Source organism: Cyprinodon tularosa, unplaced genomic scaffold (assembly GCF_016077235.1).
Source record: "Cyprinodon tularosa strain WSP-4 unplaced genomic scaffold, ASM1607723v1 ctg853, whole genome shotgun sequence".
In the NCBI taxonomy this organism is placed as follows: Eukaryota; Metazoa; Chordata; class Actinopteri; order Cyprinodontiformes; family Cyprinodontidae; genus Cyprinodon; species Cyprinodon tularosa.
The window spans coordinates 179,153-199,797 of NW_024039622.1; the positions used below are offsets into that span (position 1 = coordinate 179,153).

General features: G+C 42.2%; 2 gene segments (V, D, J or C); both read left to right on the forward strand.

Annotated features, from left to right (window-relative positions):
* The first annotated feature begins 1,629 nt into the window (after positions 1 to 1,629).
* On the forward strand, positions 1,630 to 19,248 carry LOC119775161. The segment is given in 4 exon segments: positions 1,630 to 1,731; positions 18,208 to 18,278; positions 18,353 to 18,520; positions 19,172 to 19,248. Coding segments are annotated over 3 exon segments (300 nt in total).
* LOC119775157 lies at positions 9,254 to 10,153 on the forward strand. The segment is given in 2 exon segments: positions 9,254 to 9,411; positions 9,561 to 10,153. Coding segments are annotated over 2 exon segments (510 nt in total).
* Positions 19,249 to 20,645: the final 1,397 nt, after the last annotated feature.

Below are 20,645 nucleotides of genomic sequence, written 5' to 3' on the forward strand. Positions count from 1 at the left end.
AGCGGAATGAGGTATGAAAAGATTGAACATGATTTATGTGTGTTATTTGTGAAACTACAGAGAAGCATTTTGTATTTCTTCTGTTTTTTCTGTAGCATTTTGTATTTCTTCTGTTTTTTCTCTAGTTTTCACGGTGTTCAAGGTGTAATGCATGGTGCTCGTTGAGGAAAAAACGAAATAAACCGACACCCGTTTGAAACTCTCTGCGTCTTATCAAAAAATCAGAGGGGCCGCTACAATTCATTAAATGCTATTTATGTTCAACTCATAAACTAAAAGGTATTTTATTCTGGGGTGCCGTTTGTAAAGTTAAGCCAAAAATTAGGAGAAATATCTATGGTTATTTTGTGTGTTTATAGAGAAAATAAGGGGGTTAGTTTTTCAGTCATTCATTCATTTATAAAAATCTTACTTTATATAATAAATATTTAGTTTGGAGCTAAGTATTTAGTTTGCAAATTAAATATTTTGTTTGCTAAATAAATATTTAGCTCCAAACTAAATATTTAGTTTCTTGAATAAATTTCACTCCAGATTAAATATTTGTTTAACAAACTAAATATTTAACTAATATGCAAATTCACTTGCCGAAAAGCAGAAGTGAGCTACTAAAAAAAAGAAAAAAAAAAGCCTGGGAATCTATCTACAACTCCTAGGGCATTTTTCTCACACTGACAGAAAATGATAAGTTAGAAGATGAAAAAAATGTCATTATTCCAAAATGAATGGTCCTCTTTGAAATAATAATTTTTGACCATATACATCTGTTTTAAGAAATGGGCAAATGTTGAACGTTGTGTTAACTTGTGCCACAGAACTACAGCCATGCACATGGGGTGTCACTGTGTTGCCATAGCAAGGACTACTTTCCTTTCTGCCAGGCTGGAGGGAAGAAGCCGTGCCATTCCCGTTAATTACCCCCCACCTTCAATCAAGGTGCCTTCCACAGCTGAGAGTGAGACTTAATTAGTAGTGACACTCGATAGTTAAGGGTTAGTGCTTAGGGGGCGGTTTGGGATTCAGCTGATGACAAAGTGACTAAATAGAAACCAGTCTTTCATCTTGAGCTGTAGGAGATGTAAGATTTCCAGGCTTTAGCTTTGGTAGTTCACTTCTGCTTTTTAGCAAGTGAATTTGCATAATCGCTGAATATTTTGCTAGCACCAACTAGACAAATATTTAGCTAGCTTGGTGCTAGCTTTTCCATCCATACAGTCCAGAAACAAGCTCCATCTTCTTTTAATAGCAGGTAGAATCCAGGAAAGCCCTTTTCTCCTGTCAGCTAACAGTTAGCCATGTCTTCTTGGTGAATCTATCACTGTTAAATTCATTAGTTTTTACCGTATGTTGCAGTGATTCCTCTATTCTCTGACCAAAAGCTTGATTTTTAGTTTCTCCTCTAACCGATCCGTTAGCAAGAAGTCCTCTTAGTCCATCTTTTATCTTCCAGGATCCAGTTTGGAAAAAAAGAAAAGCAGCCACTTCTCCCTGTTGATCTTTCTAATTCAATCTGGATTCATTGTAAAATACGAATAGAAAAAAAGCATTTTAATTAAAACTATTAAAAGTCTTTTTCAATTTCTTCTTCATGTGAAACAAAAATCTACCAGAAGCAGAGAAGCTGTGAGTCTGTTCAGCAGGAGGAAGAGGAGCTGAGAGCTTCAGGGAGGAGCTGAGCTGTTACTGAACTATAGAAGAGACACAAACTTCCACATTCAACACAGTTCAAACATTAACTCTGATCATCATGGACTATTATGGACTTTCTCTGCTGGTCGCCTCACTGCTAACAGGTCAGATTCTAGATGTTTTAAATATGTTTGTTCTGAAATGTCAGCAATGTTTCTGAATCAAAAACTAAAACTCCTTTTTCTTCAGGAATCCGCTGTGAAGGACTGACTGCGGTTAAAACAGAGATCTCCAGCTTAGAGGGCAGCTCTGTCACTCTGTCCTATAATTATCCCAACCTGCAACCAGGAGATTATTTCTTCTGGTACCGTCAGTATCCAGGAGAACCTCCAGAGCTTCTGATCTCTCATGGTGATAAAGGATCAGTTCTAGCAAAGGTGATTTCCAAACTTCAGATTCACATAGAAAACAAACGCCTGGACCTGCTGATCTCCTCTGCTGCAGTGACAGACTCTGCTGTGTACTACTGTGCTGTGAAGCCCACAGTGACAGGAAACACCAGAACTCTGTGCAAGAACCTGCAATACTCCACAGCATCCACTAGAGGGCCTCACACACTGTTAAACCACTGATTCACAGGGCTGATGAAAGAGGCCCTCTCACTACAGTCATGAGTTTTGAGAATGACACAAATATTATATTTCCAGATGATCTGCTGCCCTCTGGTTTTCATGTGTGTTTGTCAGATGTTGTCATCACATACAAAAATACAATTGCAACCATTTTATGAGTAACAAAAGCTTTTAATGACAGTTACAATAAGTTATTGCAGCAAGTCAATATTTGCAGTGTTGACCTCTTTTCTTCAGGACCTCTGCTAGTCTCCCTGGCTGCTCTCAATCAACTTCTGGACCAAATCCTGACTGATAGCGTCCATTCTGCACAATCAATGCTTGCATTTGGTCAGGTTTTCGTTTTCCTAGGTTTTCTTTTGTCCATCCGTCTCTTGATGAATGACCACAAGTTTTCAATGGGATTAAGATCAGGGGAGTTTCCAGGCCATGGACCCAAAATCTCTCTGTTTTGTTCCCTGAGCCAGTTAGATATCACCTTTGCCTTATGGAAGGTGCTCCATCATGCTGGAAAAGGCATCGTTCATCACCAAACTGCTCTTGGACGGTTGTGAGAAGTTGCTCTCTGAGGACATTCTGGTTCCATTCTTTATTCATGGCTGTGTTTTTAGGTCAGACTGGGAGAGAGCCGACTCCCTTGGCTGAGAAGCAACCCCACACATGAATGGTTTCAGGATGCTTTACAGTTGGCATGAGACCAGACTGGTGGTAGCGCTCACCTCGTCTTCTCCCAACAAGCTGTTTTCCAGATGTCCCAAACAATGGGAAAGGGGATTGATCAGAGAAAATGACTTTCCCCCAGTCCTCAGCAGTCCACTCCCTGTACCTTTAGCAGAATATCAGTCTGTCCCTGATGGTTTTCCTGGAGAGAAGTGGTTTCTTTGATGCTGAGAAACTAGTCCATGCATTTGTTACTTCAAGGCTGGACTATTGTAATTCTTTACTATCAGGAAGTCCACAAACTGTAGTTAAAAGCCTTCAGCTGATCCAAAATGCTGCAGCCAGAGTTCTAATGAAAATGAAAATGGTTATTTTGTGTGTTAAGACATCAGGACACAGTGTCAATCAAAGTTCAGGGAAAATCATTTGGTCTAAAATGTGTTGTTAAGATCTTGGTGTTGTTGACTTGCTTGGTAAATCATTTCATTCACCTCTCTAATTCTGCCCGCTTTCTCAACAAGATTCCCTTCGCATCTTGTTGGCATCCTACCTCGTTCTCTGGGCATGGACTGAACTTTTAAACCAGGTTAGTGAATCATGTTCACGTCAGATTATCATGGTCACTAACCTGTATCCTTTCTACCGATGTTCCTGCAATAGGCGCCCTAGATGCTGCCACTGCAGATCTACTGTTCACATTTAAATAAAATATCTTCACACATTTAAGGATATTTTATTATTAACGTTTTCTGATTTTACACCCAAACATAGAAATCCCACATATGCACAACTCCCCCTATATTTTTCATGGTCTCTCTCTGGACCCCGAGGGAAGCATTTGGACGGTGGGCTTCTGGGCTCACGGAGGTGGTGCATGGTGCGTGTTTTAAAGCCGCTTGTGGAGAAATGTCCTGGGCCGTGAGTCGCGAGGAAACAGGAAGCAATTCTTGTGGGATGGAAGAGGGAAATAGTGAAAACAAAGAAAGTTGGAAGAGGGTAGCGTCAAAAAATGAGAAAAAGCTGAAAAAGCAGAGATCAATTGAAGGGGAGTCCAGTTCAGAACATGTGATGATCAATCCATATATTCCACAGGAACACAAAATGATTACAAAGTCATATTAAAACTAGTTAATCAGGCAGACTCTTTTATAGATTGGAATCCAGTTCAGTTAACAAAATCAATAAATAAACTAGTAGAAGTGCCAGAATCCTGTATGGTGGAGACCTGTTAATAAACTGCAGAGACAGCCACAACAAGACAAAGCCATACGGATTATCAAGATTGAGGGGAAGAGAGTTCAGTGCAGCTTGGTGGAGAACAAAAAGATTAGCAGGGGAGTCATTGGAGGAGTTCCTCTAAAAGTTTTTAAAAAAGAGCTTCTAGAAAACATAGATGGAGCAAAAGTAAAAGAAGTTAAAAGGTTTAAAACAACAAGAAACAGAGAAAGGTGTGACAGCTTATCTGTGTTAATTAAATTTGAAGAAGAGCAATTACCCAGCAAAGTTTTCATTAAATATATGAGCTACAATGTCAAAAGTTACAATCCTCCACCTTTGAGATGCTTCAAATGATGAAAATTCGGACATATAGCAGCAGTATGCAAAGGAAAACAGTGATGTTGAAGGCGTGTTGGAGAGCAAGAATACGGAAAATGTAAGAAAGAAGCTAAAATGTGACTAGGTATTTATTATGTTGGGTTAAGTTAAACAGTTTGAATATTACTAACATTTATTTATTTTTTCCTTTCTGGGTTGAGTCTTGTTTCCTGTTTCCTTGCTTAACTGCTTATCAGTTGGTGGCGGTAATGCACTTTTAACTAGTTTGCCAACCACCATAAAACTTCACAAGAGAAAGAAGAAGAGACCAACCAAACTACCTTTTTATAAAGTGCAAAGGCCCCTTTAAAGTGATACAAACTATTTACATAAAAATCAATTTCCATAAAAATAGTCCCAATAATGAAGACCTCTTCATTACAAATTAGTCAAATGATTTAGTTAAACATAAATCATTTTTAGTTAATTGATTCTTCTTTTTGTGAGCTAGTAGTGAGCAGTCATGAGGATTCCACTGAATAATTTTTGGTCATAGTTTGATAATCAGAATGTAATGAGCATATGTTCTTAAGGCTCCCACCTCCACTCAATATCTGAACATTCTCAAAACTACAAAAAATTATTAAAATGGTCTGATTTGCAGAAAGTTGGTTTTGAACTGTCAACCGTCATGACTGAACCTTGGTCATTCTGGAGATCTGGACCTTGAGCCTTACCTTTCCATGATGGCTTCCTCTTCTAATGTGAAGCCCCAGGCAGCTTCATGGAGAGAGAACGATATCCTGTGGGTTGTGAGGTGGACGCTCACCTTTGTCCTTTAGAGTGGGGGGGTTTCACCATGTACTGGTGGAGTCCATAACTTGTTGGTAAAATAATCTGTGATTTTTTTTAGATAGTTTTTTTGTGTGTTTTCTTTCCCATTTGAGTTCTGTTAGAATTTTTAATGATGTGTATAATAACATCTTTTGTAAGGGGTTTCTAGCGTAAAATGTCTAAGAAGAGAACAATATTTGAAGGTAGACAGTTTCTCTGTCCTTTTATTGAAAAATCATAGATTTTCCACAGTTTTTGGTTTTCATCTGGTTGGAAGTTGTGTCTAAGCAATCTGTTGGTTAAAGCCACCAATCTACTTTGGTCGTGTTTTTACTCAATCTATATTGGTGAAAGGGCAAAACAATACAAATGGGTCATATTGGTCAAAATGAGGGTTAAGTAGTGTAGCTTCTTTTAAAAGCATCAACCATTGGAATATAAGGCAAAGTCTTACAGCTGATGCCACTTGCAAAAGCAACTCTTATTCTGAAAACATTAGTACTAAGTACTAATATCACAAGAGTAACCAGCAGCTTCCTCAGATTCTTATAACTATTTTTTTCTACTAACCAAAATAGTTTTAACCAACTAGATTGGATGGCTTTACAACCAATCTATTCTTAGAATCTATCCAAACTCTATCCAACTGACAGCAAATATGCTACAAACTGGCCCACATCATGACTGAATACTGAGGCTGTTTAAATGTGTGGTAATGTGGCCTTTTTGTTTAGTTGTTGCATGTTTTCTAATTTTGGATTTTCTTTATTTTTGAACTTGTTTGCTTGTTTTTAATTTTGTGTGTTGCATGTTTTTTTGGGGGGATTCTGTTTGGAGAACACATTGCCACTCACACCTGGACAGAGACGCGCACCGGAGCGATGTGCAGAGACGCGCACCGGAGAGAGGTGCAGAGACGCGCACCGGAGCGAGGTGCAGAGACGCGCACCGGAGCGAGGTGCAGAGACGCGCACCGGAGAGAGGTGCAGAGACGCACGCCGGAGAGACGCGCACCGGGGCGAGGTGCAGAGACGCGCACCGGAGCGGGGTGCAGAGAGGCCAGTCATGGAGTGAGAGGCGCAGAGGCACGCTGGGAGAGGCGCGTGTTGGAGGTGACCTCGCAGGCCAGCTACGCTGGAGAGGCCCACATGCGCAGCGTGCCAGAACGAGGATCCAGCGCTGGGGTGGAGGCGCGTGTTGGAGGTGACCTCGCTAAGGCCAGCTATGCTGGAGAGGCCCACACGCGCAGCGTACCGGAACGAGGATCCAGCGCTGGGGTGGACGGTGCCCTCCATTATACCCGCCAAGAGTGCGTCTTTTAACAGACTGGGCCATTGACTCTGCTGCTCTTCACCATCCGTATTTTTATCTTTCTTTTTAACCCTTTTCCTTTTAACTTATCTTTTTATCTCTTTTTTATTGGATTTTAATCCATTAAACTTTTTAAGGCTCTGCTCACAATCGCCGCAGTCTGTTTGGTTTTATGTTTTTTTTTTAAGATGATCGCACCTCTCGGGTGCCACAGAATCTGGCGTTGCTGGTAGGACTGTGGGGTTGTGAGCAGTGTTTTAACGGATTTTATTTTATTTATTTTTTTAAAATCAGATGGGAATGTGCTCTCAGGACTATGGATCGGCCGGGACGGGCCTTATTAAAGTGTGGGGGGATGTGGTAATGTGGCCTTTTTGTTTAGTTGTTGCATGTTTTCTAATTTTGGATTTTCTTTATTTTTGAACTTGTTTGCTTGTTTTTAATTTTGTGTGTTGCATGTTTGTTTTTGGGATTCTTTGGAGGCCACATTGCCACTCACACCTGGACACGCCCACAGCAACGGCACAGGTGTTCCCAATCAACCAAGCAGCGTGCCGACTGGGACGCTGATTAAAAAGGCAGCTGTTTGGTTGGGGAGACACACCGGACATGGGAAGGTTTGGTTGGGGAGACACACCGGACATGGGAAGGCCGATCTTGGAGGGAGCCGGACGGAGCGGATGAAAGAGAAGCAGCGGGAGAGATTTGGGAACTGACGGCCGGAGGCCCGCTGGAGCGAGGTGCAGAGACGCGCACCGGAGCGAGGTGCAGAGACGCGCACCGGAGCGAGGTGCAGAGACGCGCACCGGAGCGAGGTGCAGAGACGCACACCGGAGCGAGGTGCAGAGACGCGCACCGGAGAGACGCGCACCGGAGCGAGGTGCAGAGACGCGCACCGGGGCGAGGTGCAGAGACGCGCACCGGAGCGGGGTGCAGAGAGGCCCGTCATGGAGTGAGAGGCGCAGAGGCACGCTGGGAGAGGCGCGTGTTGGAGGTGACCTCGCAGGCCAGCTACGCTGGAGAGGCCCACATGCGCAGCGTGCCAGAATGAGGATCCAGCGCTGGGGTGGAGGCGCGTGTTGGAGGTGACCTCGCTAAGGCCAGCTATGCTGGAGAGGCCCACACACGCAGCGTACCGGAACGAGGATCCAGTGCTGGGGTGGACGGTGCCCTCCATTATACCCGCCAAGAGTGCGTCTTTTAACAGACTGGGCCATTGACTCTGCTGCTCTTCACCATCCGTATTTTTATCTTTCTTTTTAACCCTTTTCCTTTTAACTTATCTTTTTATCTCTTTTTTATTGGATTTTAATCCATTAAACTTTTTAAGGCTCTGCTCACAATCGCCGCAGTCTGTTTGGTTTTATGTTTTTTTTTAAGATGATCGCACCTCTCGGGTGCCACAAATGCCTGTCTAAGTTTGCAGCAAGCTGAACGACTTCCTGAAGCGGCCATGTTGTATGGCGGTAGTGAAGCTTCGAACGTCATTGATTTTTGCAGCTTCACTAAATAAAGCAAGCCTCAATAGGTGCTTCTTAGAAACGCCCCCTCCACCACTCCACACACACCTCGAAGCCTTGGCTCATCTCATAACATCACTACTTTAAACCTTCATAATGCTGTTCTTCAACCTACTATTATATATCAAGTGGTAAAACAAAATAATGAAAGGATAAAACAGATTAAAGTATGTTAGAAATTATTGGTAATTATCATACTCTGGGATATGACACGTTTTACCATAAGATTTGACTTGTAGTACTTTGACAGAAGCCAGTAACATAGTGAGAACTGATGTGAAAATCTTTTCTAGCTTTCTTTTGTGATTATTTTTATGGATTGTTCTCCCCCTTTGGTTTTGTGCTGTCGTGAGATTTAAGATGCTTTTCTGGAGGCTCTGGTTCTGTCAAGTCATTCATTCTTTAATCTTGGAGAACCACTGGGAACCGAATTTGGATCTCCTTCCTGACCTGTTCTCTGTGCTGCAATGCATTGCTACATCATATTCTGCACTTTCATCTAGATTTCAAATTGTCATGTTGAGTGGAGTTTTGTAGAGGACCCAAAATGCAAAAACGGAAGCTGAGGTGGTTTCTAGGAGATTTAATGATGAAAAGGTGGCAACTGAAGCAAAAATCCAAAAATAACAAAATAGAGAATTACCAAAATACTGAGGGACATCAGGGAAAAAACACACAAGGAGAAATAGAAAGGAACTGTCAAACAGTAACTGAAAGGGAGGAGTATAAATGGGAAACTGAACAAAAACCAGCCTAGTTAGCAGATTGGGAGAAAACTTTTAGCTGTTGTTTTCCAAATTAGCTTCAATTTCTCATGAGAAGTAGAAAATGGCAAGTCAAGACAGTGCTCAACTTCTTGCAGATTATCGGTTATTTTTGGCCAAGAATTCATTTTGCTGATTCTATTCTCGTTTGATTGACCTGCCAATCAGGATGTTAGTTTTTCTTATAAAATGGTGGGGAACTTTGTGCCTTCCTTTTATGATCAACAGAGGACAGAAAGATCAATCTCTCTCTCTTCACAACTGCAATCATCCCACTGACTGAGTCCCAGCGTAAGAATGAAGGAAATCTTTTCTCTGACTCCTCCCACCACTGCTGGGTTCAGCCAATGAGATGGTTTGTGTTTGCTGCACTAAAAGCAGCTTGATGTTGAGGAGAAGGTCTGTGCACCAGAGAAGCTTCTTAGTCTTTATTCTGCTGCAGTGGAACAACTTTGTTCCTCTGCTGTCTGACTCTACCTGAAAACATGTTTCTTTACTTCTTGCTGCTTTTCTCTCTCTGCATAGGTGAGTGTTAGAGCACACAGAAAAGCTTTGCTCTGATTTTCTCTATGAACCTTATTGTGATCACATGTGGAACAGACTGAAGAACCTCTTGAATCTCTTCATGTTTGTATCTCCTGCAGACTAACTGACATTAATGACTCCTTTTACAGCCATGGGCTCCATGAACACCATCAAACAGGAACAGAGGGAACAAGCTGTTTCAGAGGGAAGAAGCACCAGTTTGAGCTGTGAATATACTGGTTCTATCTACAATATCCAGTGGTACCGACAGCAGCAGGGATCCAGACCAGAGTTCCTGCTCTACATCACAGAGGCAGGAGAGATTCATCCAGTTAGGTCTGATTTATCTGCTAAAATCAACAAAATGTCGAAACAAGTGGACCTGCTGATCTCCTCTGCTGCAGTGACAGACTCTGCTGTGTACTACTGTGCTGTGAGGCCCACAGTGACAGGAAACACCAGAACTCTGTACAAGAACCTGCAATACTCCACTACATCCACTAGAGGGCCTCACACACTGTTCCTCCTCTATGGTTTGTTAGGATTCAGTCTGATTGTTTGTGCAGCTGAGAATAAAGCAGACATCAGAGTGTTTGCTGCATCATTGAACTCTTTATGATGAGAAGGTTTGGATCATAAAGGAGGGATGATGGAGGCTCCAGGATGGAGGTTCAGCCTCTGCAGGACATCAGCACCATGGAGAGAGTTCTGTTCCACCATCTAGATGTGTTTCAGTATAGTTCTGCTCTGATTTTCTTCATAGAGTTTTATAATAATAATAATAATACATTTTATTTGAAAACGCCTTATCAAAACACCCAAGGACACTGTACAGGCAGATAAAACATTAAAAACAGGAAGCTAAAAAAGTACAAGCATAAAGATGCCACAGAAAACAAAACAGCAGGAAGTAAAATAAAGCCAAAGGAAGAAAAGGAAGAAAACAACATTGGAGTGATGCATATGAACTAGATGGGATAAGACTGTCTGAACAGGAAAGCTTTGAGTCTGGATTTGAAAAGAGGGAAGGAGTCCAGAGTACGGAGATCCGGAGGGAGGGAGTTCCATAGGTGGGGAGCAGAGCAGCTAAATGCCCGGTTCCCCATTGTCACCAGACGGACCGAGGGAACGGAGAGCTGGAAGGTGTGGGAGGATCGTAGGGAGCGGGTGGGGGTTTTAACGTGAAGGAGATCTGAGATGTAAGATGGAGCCAAGCTGTGGAGGGCCTTGAATGTAGTTAGGAGGAGTTTGAAGATGATTCTTTGTTTGATGGGGAGCCAGTGGAGTTGTTGCAGGATGGGAGTGATATGATGAGAAATGGGGGTCCGAGTGATCAGGCGTGCTGCAGAGTGATGAGACTGTGAACAAGAATGGCGTTAGTTTGGGGAGTGAGGGAGGGACGGAGACGAGAGATGTTACACAGATGGAAGTAGGCAGACCGGGTGATGTTGTTAATGTGGGACTGGAAGGAGAGGGTGCTGTCGAGGACGACACCCAGACTCTTAACCTGAGGGGAGGGGAGGACAGTTGAATCATTAATGGTAATTGAGAAGTTATTAGCTTTGGAGAGAGTGTGAGGTGTGCCTACTAGGAGGACTTCGGTTTTAGAGCTATTCAATTTGAGGAAGTTGGATGAGAACCAAGAATGGATTTCTTGGAGACAGAGGGTGAGGGAGATTGGTGGGAGTGAGGCAGATGGTTGAGTAGAAAGGTAGAGCTGGGTGTCGTCCGCATAGCAGTGGAATTTGATATGATGCTTACGGAGGATGTAGCCAAGAGGGAGGATGTAGATAATAAACAGGAGGGGCCCCAGGACAGAACCTTGGGGCACACCAGCAGAAACGGGGAAGTAGATGGATTTATGAGATTTGAGTTGTATGAACTGTGTCCTATCTGAGAGGTTTGAAGTGAACCAGGTTAGAGGGGTGCGGCTGATACCGATGGATGATAGTCGACTGAGGAGAGTGGCATGGGAGATGGTGTCGAAGGCTGCAGTAAGGTCCAGGAGAATGAGGATGGAAAGTAGTCCGAAGCCATAAGGAGGTCGTCAGAGATCTTGATGAGTGCGGTTTCAGTACTGTGCAGAGGACGGAAGCCAGATTGAAACTGTTCATAAATATTATTGGACATCAGGTGGTTGTGGAGTTGGGAGGCAACAGATTTTTCTAGAATTTTGGATATGAAGGGTAGATTGGATATGGGACGTAAGCTATTGAAGTCGGTGGGGTCCAGGCCAGGTTTTTTCAGAATTGGGGTGACTGTAGCGGTTTTGAGTGCAGAGGGGACTGAACCAGAGCTTAAGGAAAAGTGGATGATTTTGGTGATGAGAGGAGCAAGTAAAGAATAGCAGGATTTAACCAGAGTGGCCGGGAGAGGATCGATCTGACTTGTGGAAGGTTTGGATTTATGAATGAAGTTGGAAATGGCTTGAACAGATGGAAGGTCAAAACTGGAGAGGGTGGTTGCAAAAGATGGGTAGGGGGTAGCCGGGTCGCCTCCAGAAGCTGCAGCTCCAGATGAGGTCAGGTGTTTATGGATATCTGAGATTTTGGAGACAAAAAGGACATAAGGTTTTTGCAGAAGTCATCGGATTGCATATGATGGGGAAGGGAGTCAGGAGGTTGGTGATGGAAGTGAGAAGGGAAAAGAGAGTTTTGGAGTTGTGACGGTTGGAGTGGATTAAGTTAGAGTAATATGCAGATTTGGCAGAGGAGAGGGAAGTCTTGTACAGTGCAATGTGATCCTTGTAAAGGAGCATGGCTGTCCAGGAGAGTATGGAGATTTTGATTGTAGTGGGAAACCAATTCATCAGGTGAGCAGCAGGCAGATATACTGGGGATATTACATGTCAGAGGTGAAGGCGTCGATGTTGATGTCCTTTACATTCCGGAAGAAGATGATGCGAGGGAGGGTGATTTTAGACAGGGGGAGCTTAATGTTAAAGGTAATGAGCATGTGATCGAAAAGTAATGAGCATGTGATCGAAAAGTAATGAGCATGTGATCGAAAAGTAATGAGCATGTGATCGAAAAGTAATGAGCATGTGATCGGAAAAAGCGACGGTATGGGATTTACAGTCAGAGGGGGTGATGCCAGAACAACAGACTAAATCTAGAATATGATTTTTACAGTGAGTTGGGAAGTTGATGTATTGATGTAGACCCAAGCTTTCCAGGCAGGATGAGAAGTCTCTGGAGAGAGAAGCACTGATATTATCCATGTGAATGTTGAAATCTCCCAAAATAATCAGATTATGGGAGAGGGTTGAGAGATGTGTGAGGAGCTGAGAAAAGTCAGTCAAAAAATCCTTATTATATTTAGGAGGACGGTAGACGGTGGTGATAACTGTGGGAGAGGGTCCGGGCAGCAGTGAGGTGGAATATTCGAAAGAACAAAAAACAGGAGCAGCGGGAATTGGGACAACCTTCCAGCTCTCGCGATGAAACAATGCGAGACCTCCGCCGCGTCCAAGAGCACGAGGCAGGCAAACGTAAAAAAAGCCAGGTGGTGCTGATTCGTTTAGAGAGATAAAATCATTATGAAGCCGCCAGGTCTCTGTCAAACATAAAAAATCAAGATTATGATCCGCAATGATTAAAAGCCCCTTATTACTGAGTGAGCGGATGTTCAAGAGACCGAAGCTGACGGTGGCAGAGTTGAGTTTGGAGGCGGGGTTAGCCACCCCGGCGAGCGTGACGAGAGCGGCGGCGCGTGGTGAGCAGAGTCTGTATGGAGGGATGGGGGTTCCTGTAAAAGCGCTTACCACGCGATCCCCGGTGGATGTATCTCCGGTTTATGTACATCCTGTCAACAGATAGCTCTACTTTGAAACTATTTTCTAAAAACTTTATCAAAATAATTTAATCTTTTTGATTCCTTTCCTTAAAACTTATGTTTATTGTTTCTGTTATTGGATCAAATCTTCAATCTTTTCCAGTGTTGAGAATGTAATTATAATAATAACTACTTTCCTGTTATTTCTAAGTTTATCTTTGGGTCAATTTTCAAATATTAAATGTTTACTAACAGATATATGAATAGTATTTATTCAGCCACTGATTGTGCCAGCTCTCCTACTTGAAATAATGAGAGACGTCTGTAATTTCCATCACAGGTACACTTTAACTACGAGAGACAAAATGAAAGAAAAAAATAAATAACATTGTAGGATTTTTAAAGAATTTATTAGTAAATTATGGTGGAAAATAAGTGTTTGATCAATAACTAAAGTTCAACTTAATACTTTGTAACATAACCTTTGTTGGCAATGACAGAGGTCAAACTTTCCCTGTAAGTCTTTACCAGGAGTGTTCTCACTGTAACTGGTATTTTGGCCCATTCCTCCATGTACTCCTCTAGTCCAGTGATGTTTTGGGGCTGTTGCTGGGCAAAACAGACACTCATTGAGGACCCTGTTCCTGCTGCAGATATGGTCCACGTTGTGCCAATCAGTATGGTTCTACCTGGCGGTTGCTTAGCCTTTCCTCCCACCACGCCTGGCTGTTATGGCCTGTTTCTTCCTCTCCTGTAGTGAGTTCTTCAGCCTTTAAGTGTTCTGCCTGCTTCCTTTGGAAGGTCTGTGAAACAGCTGCTAGGCTGCTTCCAGGCACACCCACAGCTCCACAGGTGCCCATCATCAGGTAATTTGTCCTCTCAGAGTCCACAGTGGATCAAAACAACACAACAATAAAAGCATGCAATAAAACAAGAGAAATCATGCACACATTTACATAATCACACTATCAAAATAAAACTAATTTCCACTGTGTGACACATCCATCTGCTCTCTGGCAAACTTCAGGCGGGTCTGGACATGTACTGGCTAGAGCAGGGGGACACGTCCAGTACTGCAGGATGTGAGTCCCTCTCTGTGTTACTTATGGTAGCCTTTGTTACTTTGTTGCCAGCTCCCTGCAGGTCCTTCATCAGGTCCCTCTGTGTAGTTCTTGTATTGCTGCTCACCGTCATTTTGACCCCACAGGATGAGATCTGACGTGGAGCCTCAGGTCGAGGGAGATTATCACTGGTCCTGTATGTCTTCCATTTTCTTACAATTGTTCCCACAGTTGATTTTTTCACACCAAACTGCTTGCCTATTGTAGATTCATTCTTCCCACCCTGGTGCAGGTCTACAATTTTCTTCCTGGTGTTCTTCGACAACTCTTTGGTTTCGCCATGGTTGAATTTGTAATGTGTCTGCTTGAGGCGGTGGACAGGTGTCTTTTATACAGATAACGGGTTCAAATAGGTGCCAATAATACAGGTAACGAGTGAAAGACAGAAGATCTTCTTAAAGAAGAAGTTACAAGTGTGCGAGAGCCAGAAATCTTGCTGGTTTGTGGGTGACCAGATACTTATTTTCAACCATAATTTACAAACAAAGTCTTTAAAAATGTGATGACTTTTGACTTTTTTTTCTCGTTTTGTCTCTCATAGTTGAAGTGTACCTATGATGAAAATTACAGACCTATCTCATTATTGTAAGTAGAGAACTTGAACAATCAGTGGCTGACTAAATACTTTTTGTCCCTACTGTATACAACCAACTAAATATTTAAACTTTTTTATAATTTTTATGAATAACAAGAGTTATCCCTAACTAGTCTGAAAGTAAAAACAGTCCAAGATCAAAGCAAAAATCACCCGCACTGTCAGACGAATTGAAGAAGACAGAACAGATGCTGTGAGGAAGATGATGTCTATTATCTCTCTGAAATTGAGCTTAAAGCTGGAAAAACAGATGCCTTTGAAGGATCAGTTGTCTGACCCATTAACAAGCTGCTGGACGCCTTTTCTTGCACTGCTCAACTCCACCTTCTATCTCCACCAGAGGGCGCCATCATCCAGTAGGCGGAGCTCTCCTTGTGCTCTGTGTTCCAGCATTGTGTCAATAATAAGTGTTGCTGTGAAGAGAACAATAGTCAGACTGAATGTTGAACATCAGCTAGTTTCTCCTGCTGATTTAAACCTTGTTGGACAGATGGAACATTGGCTGTGGATTATTCTAGCTGCTCTTTTCTTTGGTAAGATAGAAAGCTCAACATGTTTCCTCTTCAAACACTTGAACACATTACTGATTCCAGCATTCCAAATCGCCTCTTAATATTGCATCGGATCGATCCAAATCTCTTTGAGTTGCTGTTAGACCGACGGACTGGACTGAAGACGGGTCTGTAGAAACCAGACCGAGCTGAAGGCCTCCACTCCACCGAACCAAAACAGTAACGTCCTCTTCCCCCTCCTTTCCATCTGATGATTAATAAGTGCTCTGCTTGGGAAAACTAGATAGAATAGATACTGTAGTCATTTGGTTGATTCAGTTGGATCCGACTGGAACCAGAACCCCTGGCCGTCGGCTAAGCTAACAGGTCTTTCAGTCTCATCATAGTTTAATGCATTCCTGAGTCATTATTCATTTTTCACCATAAACTGAATAAAACTTTACTGTTTTGACCACAGTTAACATTTCTAGGTCAGGGTTTTCCACATTTATCTGCTACTATTATAATGGACACTTTTAAAAGCATTAAGCCTTAAACTTCCAACATCCCTCAGACTTTGAACAGACGTTTAAACCCCTCTTCTCCTTTTATTTCTTTAATTTTGCTTATTTTCAGTAGTGTTCATTGTTTTGCTTGGTTATTAGATATAATACGGTGTGATTATTAGTTAATAAAGGTACTGTTGTATTTTAACCTGTGGTCTTTTGTGTTTGTTTTACACAGTGAACGATTTATCTCTCAGGCTGGATTCACTCTTCTTTCAGTAGCAACCGAATGAACAGAGACACATTTATATGGTTGGTGATTAATAATGTTGACAGCCATAGTCTAAATTACTAAATTGGTGAAAGACAACTAGATTTTTTACAGCCAGATTCAGGAGCTCAACCTTTCAGGTAAGAGGCTAAAACCCTGGTCAGTTAGTAAAATGTAGTTATACTCATTTAACTGATTATAAAAAACTAGTTTTTCCCTTGATTTGCATTATCCAAATAATTAAATATAACTTCCAGTTCTAGTTATTTAATATAATCTTCTGGTAAACTCACAACAACGGCTATGTTATATCATGCAATGAGCTAATTCATGTCCATTGTCGGGGATGCTGAGTGGCTCAGGAATCGTGCAGTCTGTTGAGCTGTCCATCCAGTTCCCAGATGTAGTTGATGCTGTGAATGAGATCATAATCTTCAGGTCATTTTCCTGTATTCAGTATAATAGAAGGATTTTATGCCATTGCAGAGGAGTCAGTAGCTGGATATCTGTGAAATGTCCTTTTCATCACTTTATGAAAGTTTTTTGCTTTATTTTTATCTTTTCCCAAGTCCTCTTCTCTCCAATGGGTGACATCTGGGGGATGAGATGTGTTAATATGCAGTAAAGTGATATAAGATGCATGGCTGTTTTAAATGTCACTAATACTGTATGTAACTTGCAGATTTACACAGTAAACAATCCTTTACCATGCTTTATGGTGTTTTTTGATTCCAGCATGTGTTTGAAATTTCATTCAGACTCGTTGTTTCCTCTTTGTATTTCTGAAAGGTGAGTTTCTGTTCCTTACAGGTGAAATATGGCGCTCTCCTTTCTGTGCTCAGGATTGTGATTGGTCTGCTGTCTTAAACCCGCCCCTTTATACATGCGCATTCACAAATTAATGATTAGTCAAAGCTGGGACGAGTTAGCTTGTTTACAGTAGCAGCCGTTCAAAATAGCCCTTCCCAGTTAAAAGCCGGTTGAATGGCAGCCAACTTCCAGCTACTGGAGTGACCTCCTCCTTCTCCTGAGCGTGAATATTATTTTACTCTGACTCCCCCCTTTACTGAATTACAGGATCTGACCTGGAGATGACGCTTCTCGTTAGATCTTAATGTCCACATATCACGACAGAAAGACTATTTCTAATTCCTTTTTCCTCTTTTAAAAGGAATTGTAGGGGACCAGCCAAGGGCCAGCAAAGGGCCCATCAAGGAAAGTGATGAAATTTTGAATGGCTACTATAACCAGCTTGGTGGTACCGCTGATCCTGTCATTGTTGCTGACTGGTCAAACTGGATTGGCTGGGAGTAATCCCATTAAATTGAACTTGCTTGATGGTATGGTTCTCTGTTCTAATAACATTAGTTTACAGGTGAGTTAAGTCAGGTGATCAGACCTTAGACCCCTGATGCTGACATCTGGTATAAAACATATTCCATATTTGGTCATGCTTTTACACAATGAGCAGCAACCGAGGTACTACAGTAACTCTATTAATATATTCTCACTAATAATAACCCCGAACAATAAATATGAGAAATTAGAATCACTGCAGGGGAAAATTGTCTTTCTTTAATTTGAAAATGTATCATGTTGTGGATTTTGCAATGATCCATAATTTAGAATTTATAACTGACCTTAGATCTAATAAACCTGATGGGTGAATTTGAATTTGAAATTTAAATTAAATACGTGACATTTGACATAAATCATAGTTTAAAACAACAGAAACAAAAATAGTGAAAAATCAAAAAGATTAAGGATAGTTTTAAATTAAATGAAAAAATAGAAATCGTCCAAGGGTAGAGCCCTGGAGAACTCCACGTGCCTCAAACAAGCATCACTCAGATCTACAGGGGCCCCGTAAAAATACAAAAACAAAAAACAAAATAAAAACTAAACCTTGTGGCCAAAATCAAAAGAAGCTGTGAGTCTGTTCAGCAGGAGGAAGAGGAGCTGAGAGCTTCAGGGAGGAGCTGAGCTGTTACTGAACTATAGAAGAGACACAAACTTCCACATTCAACACAGTTCAAACATTAACTCTGATCATCATGCTGTCTTTGCTCACATCTGGATTTACTCTGCTGGTTCTGCTTATAGGAACAGGTTAGTTGGAGTCTTTCACAGAACTATTTGATCCTTGTTGCTCTTCTCTTATGACTCTTTGTTTTTACCCTCAGGTGTAAACTGTCAACAGCTCACTGCAGCAAAGACTGAGGAGTTCGCTTTAGAGGGCGGCTCTGTTACTCTGTCCTGCACTTACAAGAAAGATTCAGCTCGTTTTTTGTTCTGGTATCGACAATATCCTGGAAAACCTCCAGAGTTCCTGAAGTCCCACTCACCTTCAGGTGGAGTACAACATCTGGACAGAATGAAATTTGAAGGAACCAAAGAAGAAATGAAGATGACCATCTCCTCTGCTGCAATGGCAGACTCTGCTGTTTACTACTGTGCTGTGGAGCCCACAGTGACAGGAAACACCAGAACTCTGTACAAGAACCTGCAATACTCCACAACATCCACTAGAGGGCATCACACACTGTTAACCCACTGGATGCTGATTCAGTGGACTGATGACAAAGACAACAGAGACAAGAAACAGTAAAGATCAGAGACAGAGCTGCTGTGGGAGCAGAAAACTCTCTGATTGGTTGGGTTTAGGCCACGCCCACTGAACTTTAGCTCAATCAATGCCATTATCTGTTCCTCCTTCTACTGCAGGAGGAGAACATTGTTCATCTGCTGTGTGGTTTGACTCCAAATACATGTTGCTTTGCCTCAGTTTTCTTTCTCTCACTTTCGATGTGAGTTGTAGAGCAGAGATTCTAGTTTTGGTTCCAGCTGCTCCATTAACCAAAGATACAGACTGTATTTTAAATATTTCTGCATCATTTGCTCTGATAACATAAAATAATCAGTTATTCATCATGTTGGAAACTGAACTGACAGAGTAACAAGGAAAACCTGTCTAATGAATTCTTTCTCTCCACTCTTTTCAGGACTAACAGCTGAAGAAGAAATCTATCCTGTGACCAGCGGGGGATTTACCATTAGGCAATGCTATGCAGCTGCCTAGGGCCTCAAGTTCCTGGGATCCAGTAATACTTTGTTTGTATGGTTAATACAACTGTTACTTATTTGTGCACATTAATTATGTTTATGATAAACCTGGAGTGTTTTTCCAGTTAAAAGGGAGGTTTTCCTCTCCACTGTCGCTACAAGCATGTTTAGTGTAAAGCAGGGGTTTTTAAAGTATGAAAGGGTGAGCCCCCCTCCAGGGAGCACTATGCCTGCTGCCCCCCCCCCTCTCCTGCTGAAAGTCCATCTTTGAGTGTCACAGGGAAGGAAAATGGGTTTCTCACCCACTGGTTTGCCATTGTCTCCTCTCCAAACTGCTCGCGCATCCCCTCCAAATGCTGTAAAAACTCCACCTTCAGCCCCGCTCTGGCCAAAACATCCTCTAAGGTGGGAAACATTTCCACTGATCCCCGCTCCACACGCGCACCCCACAGTTCCAACTTTGTCCTAAATACATATTTATTTTTTCCCTCACACTGCGCCTCCCCTAAAGTGCTCTGGCGCCCCCTAGGGGAGGCGCGCCTCACACTTTGAAAACCGCCGGTGTAAGGGATTGCTGAAGAGTTGATGCAATCAGCTGGTTTTCCTTAGATAGAAAACTTTGAATCAATCTGACTGGATGATCTGGTGAACTGTAAAGTGCCTTGACATGACATGTGTTATGAATTGGCGCTATATAAATAAACTGAATTGAATTGAATAAAAATCGTTTTGCTAAAATGCAATCAGAATGCTAGTAATATTAAGTGTGTCTCAGTCCATTTGCTGCACATGTTCAGAAAGGTCCAAACAGACAGCAGCAAACCATTTTAGAACAATGTAAAGAGCAGTGTTGCTAGCATAAACACGTACACACACACGGCTAACCCCACTGAAATATTAAGTGTGCACCCTCAATATGCCAGCAGGTAACCAGGAACAGCTTGTGTGTTTTAAGTTAATGGAGCTACTGGTCTCAGCGCGAGTGTATTGGTCCTCACAAGCACAGTATAACAGGAATGTGTGTGTGGCGCGCAAAGTTAGAGAGGTTGTTTTAAGTGACGAGGTGGATTCTTCACAGTCACAATAACCATGACATGAAATTTTCATATCCTACAACAGGGATGTTCTTCTGGCAAACGGGTAGATAAATAAGGATCTCACCGAATTTGGTGGAAGCTGCATCTCGCTCGTTACGTTCGCCATTGTCCCTCTAATTGTCTGCACCTGTGCATTGGGTGCAGAAAGCCTGTTAAAGCGCAGTATTTTCAGCGCCCCTAGACCATAAAGTTCTGAGACGCTGATTGGCCATTAAATGATTAAATTCACCTAGCAATAGTACATGATTGACAGATTCTCTGCACATGTGGGGCAGTCTGATCAGAGCCCCAAGACAGAGACGGTAGGAGTCTGTCT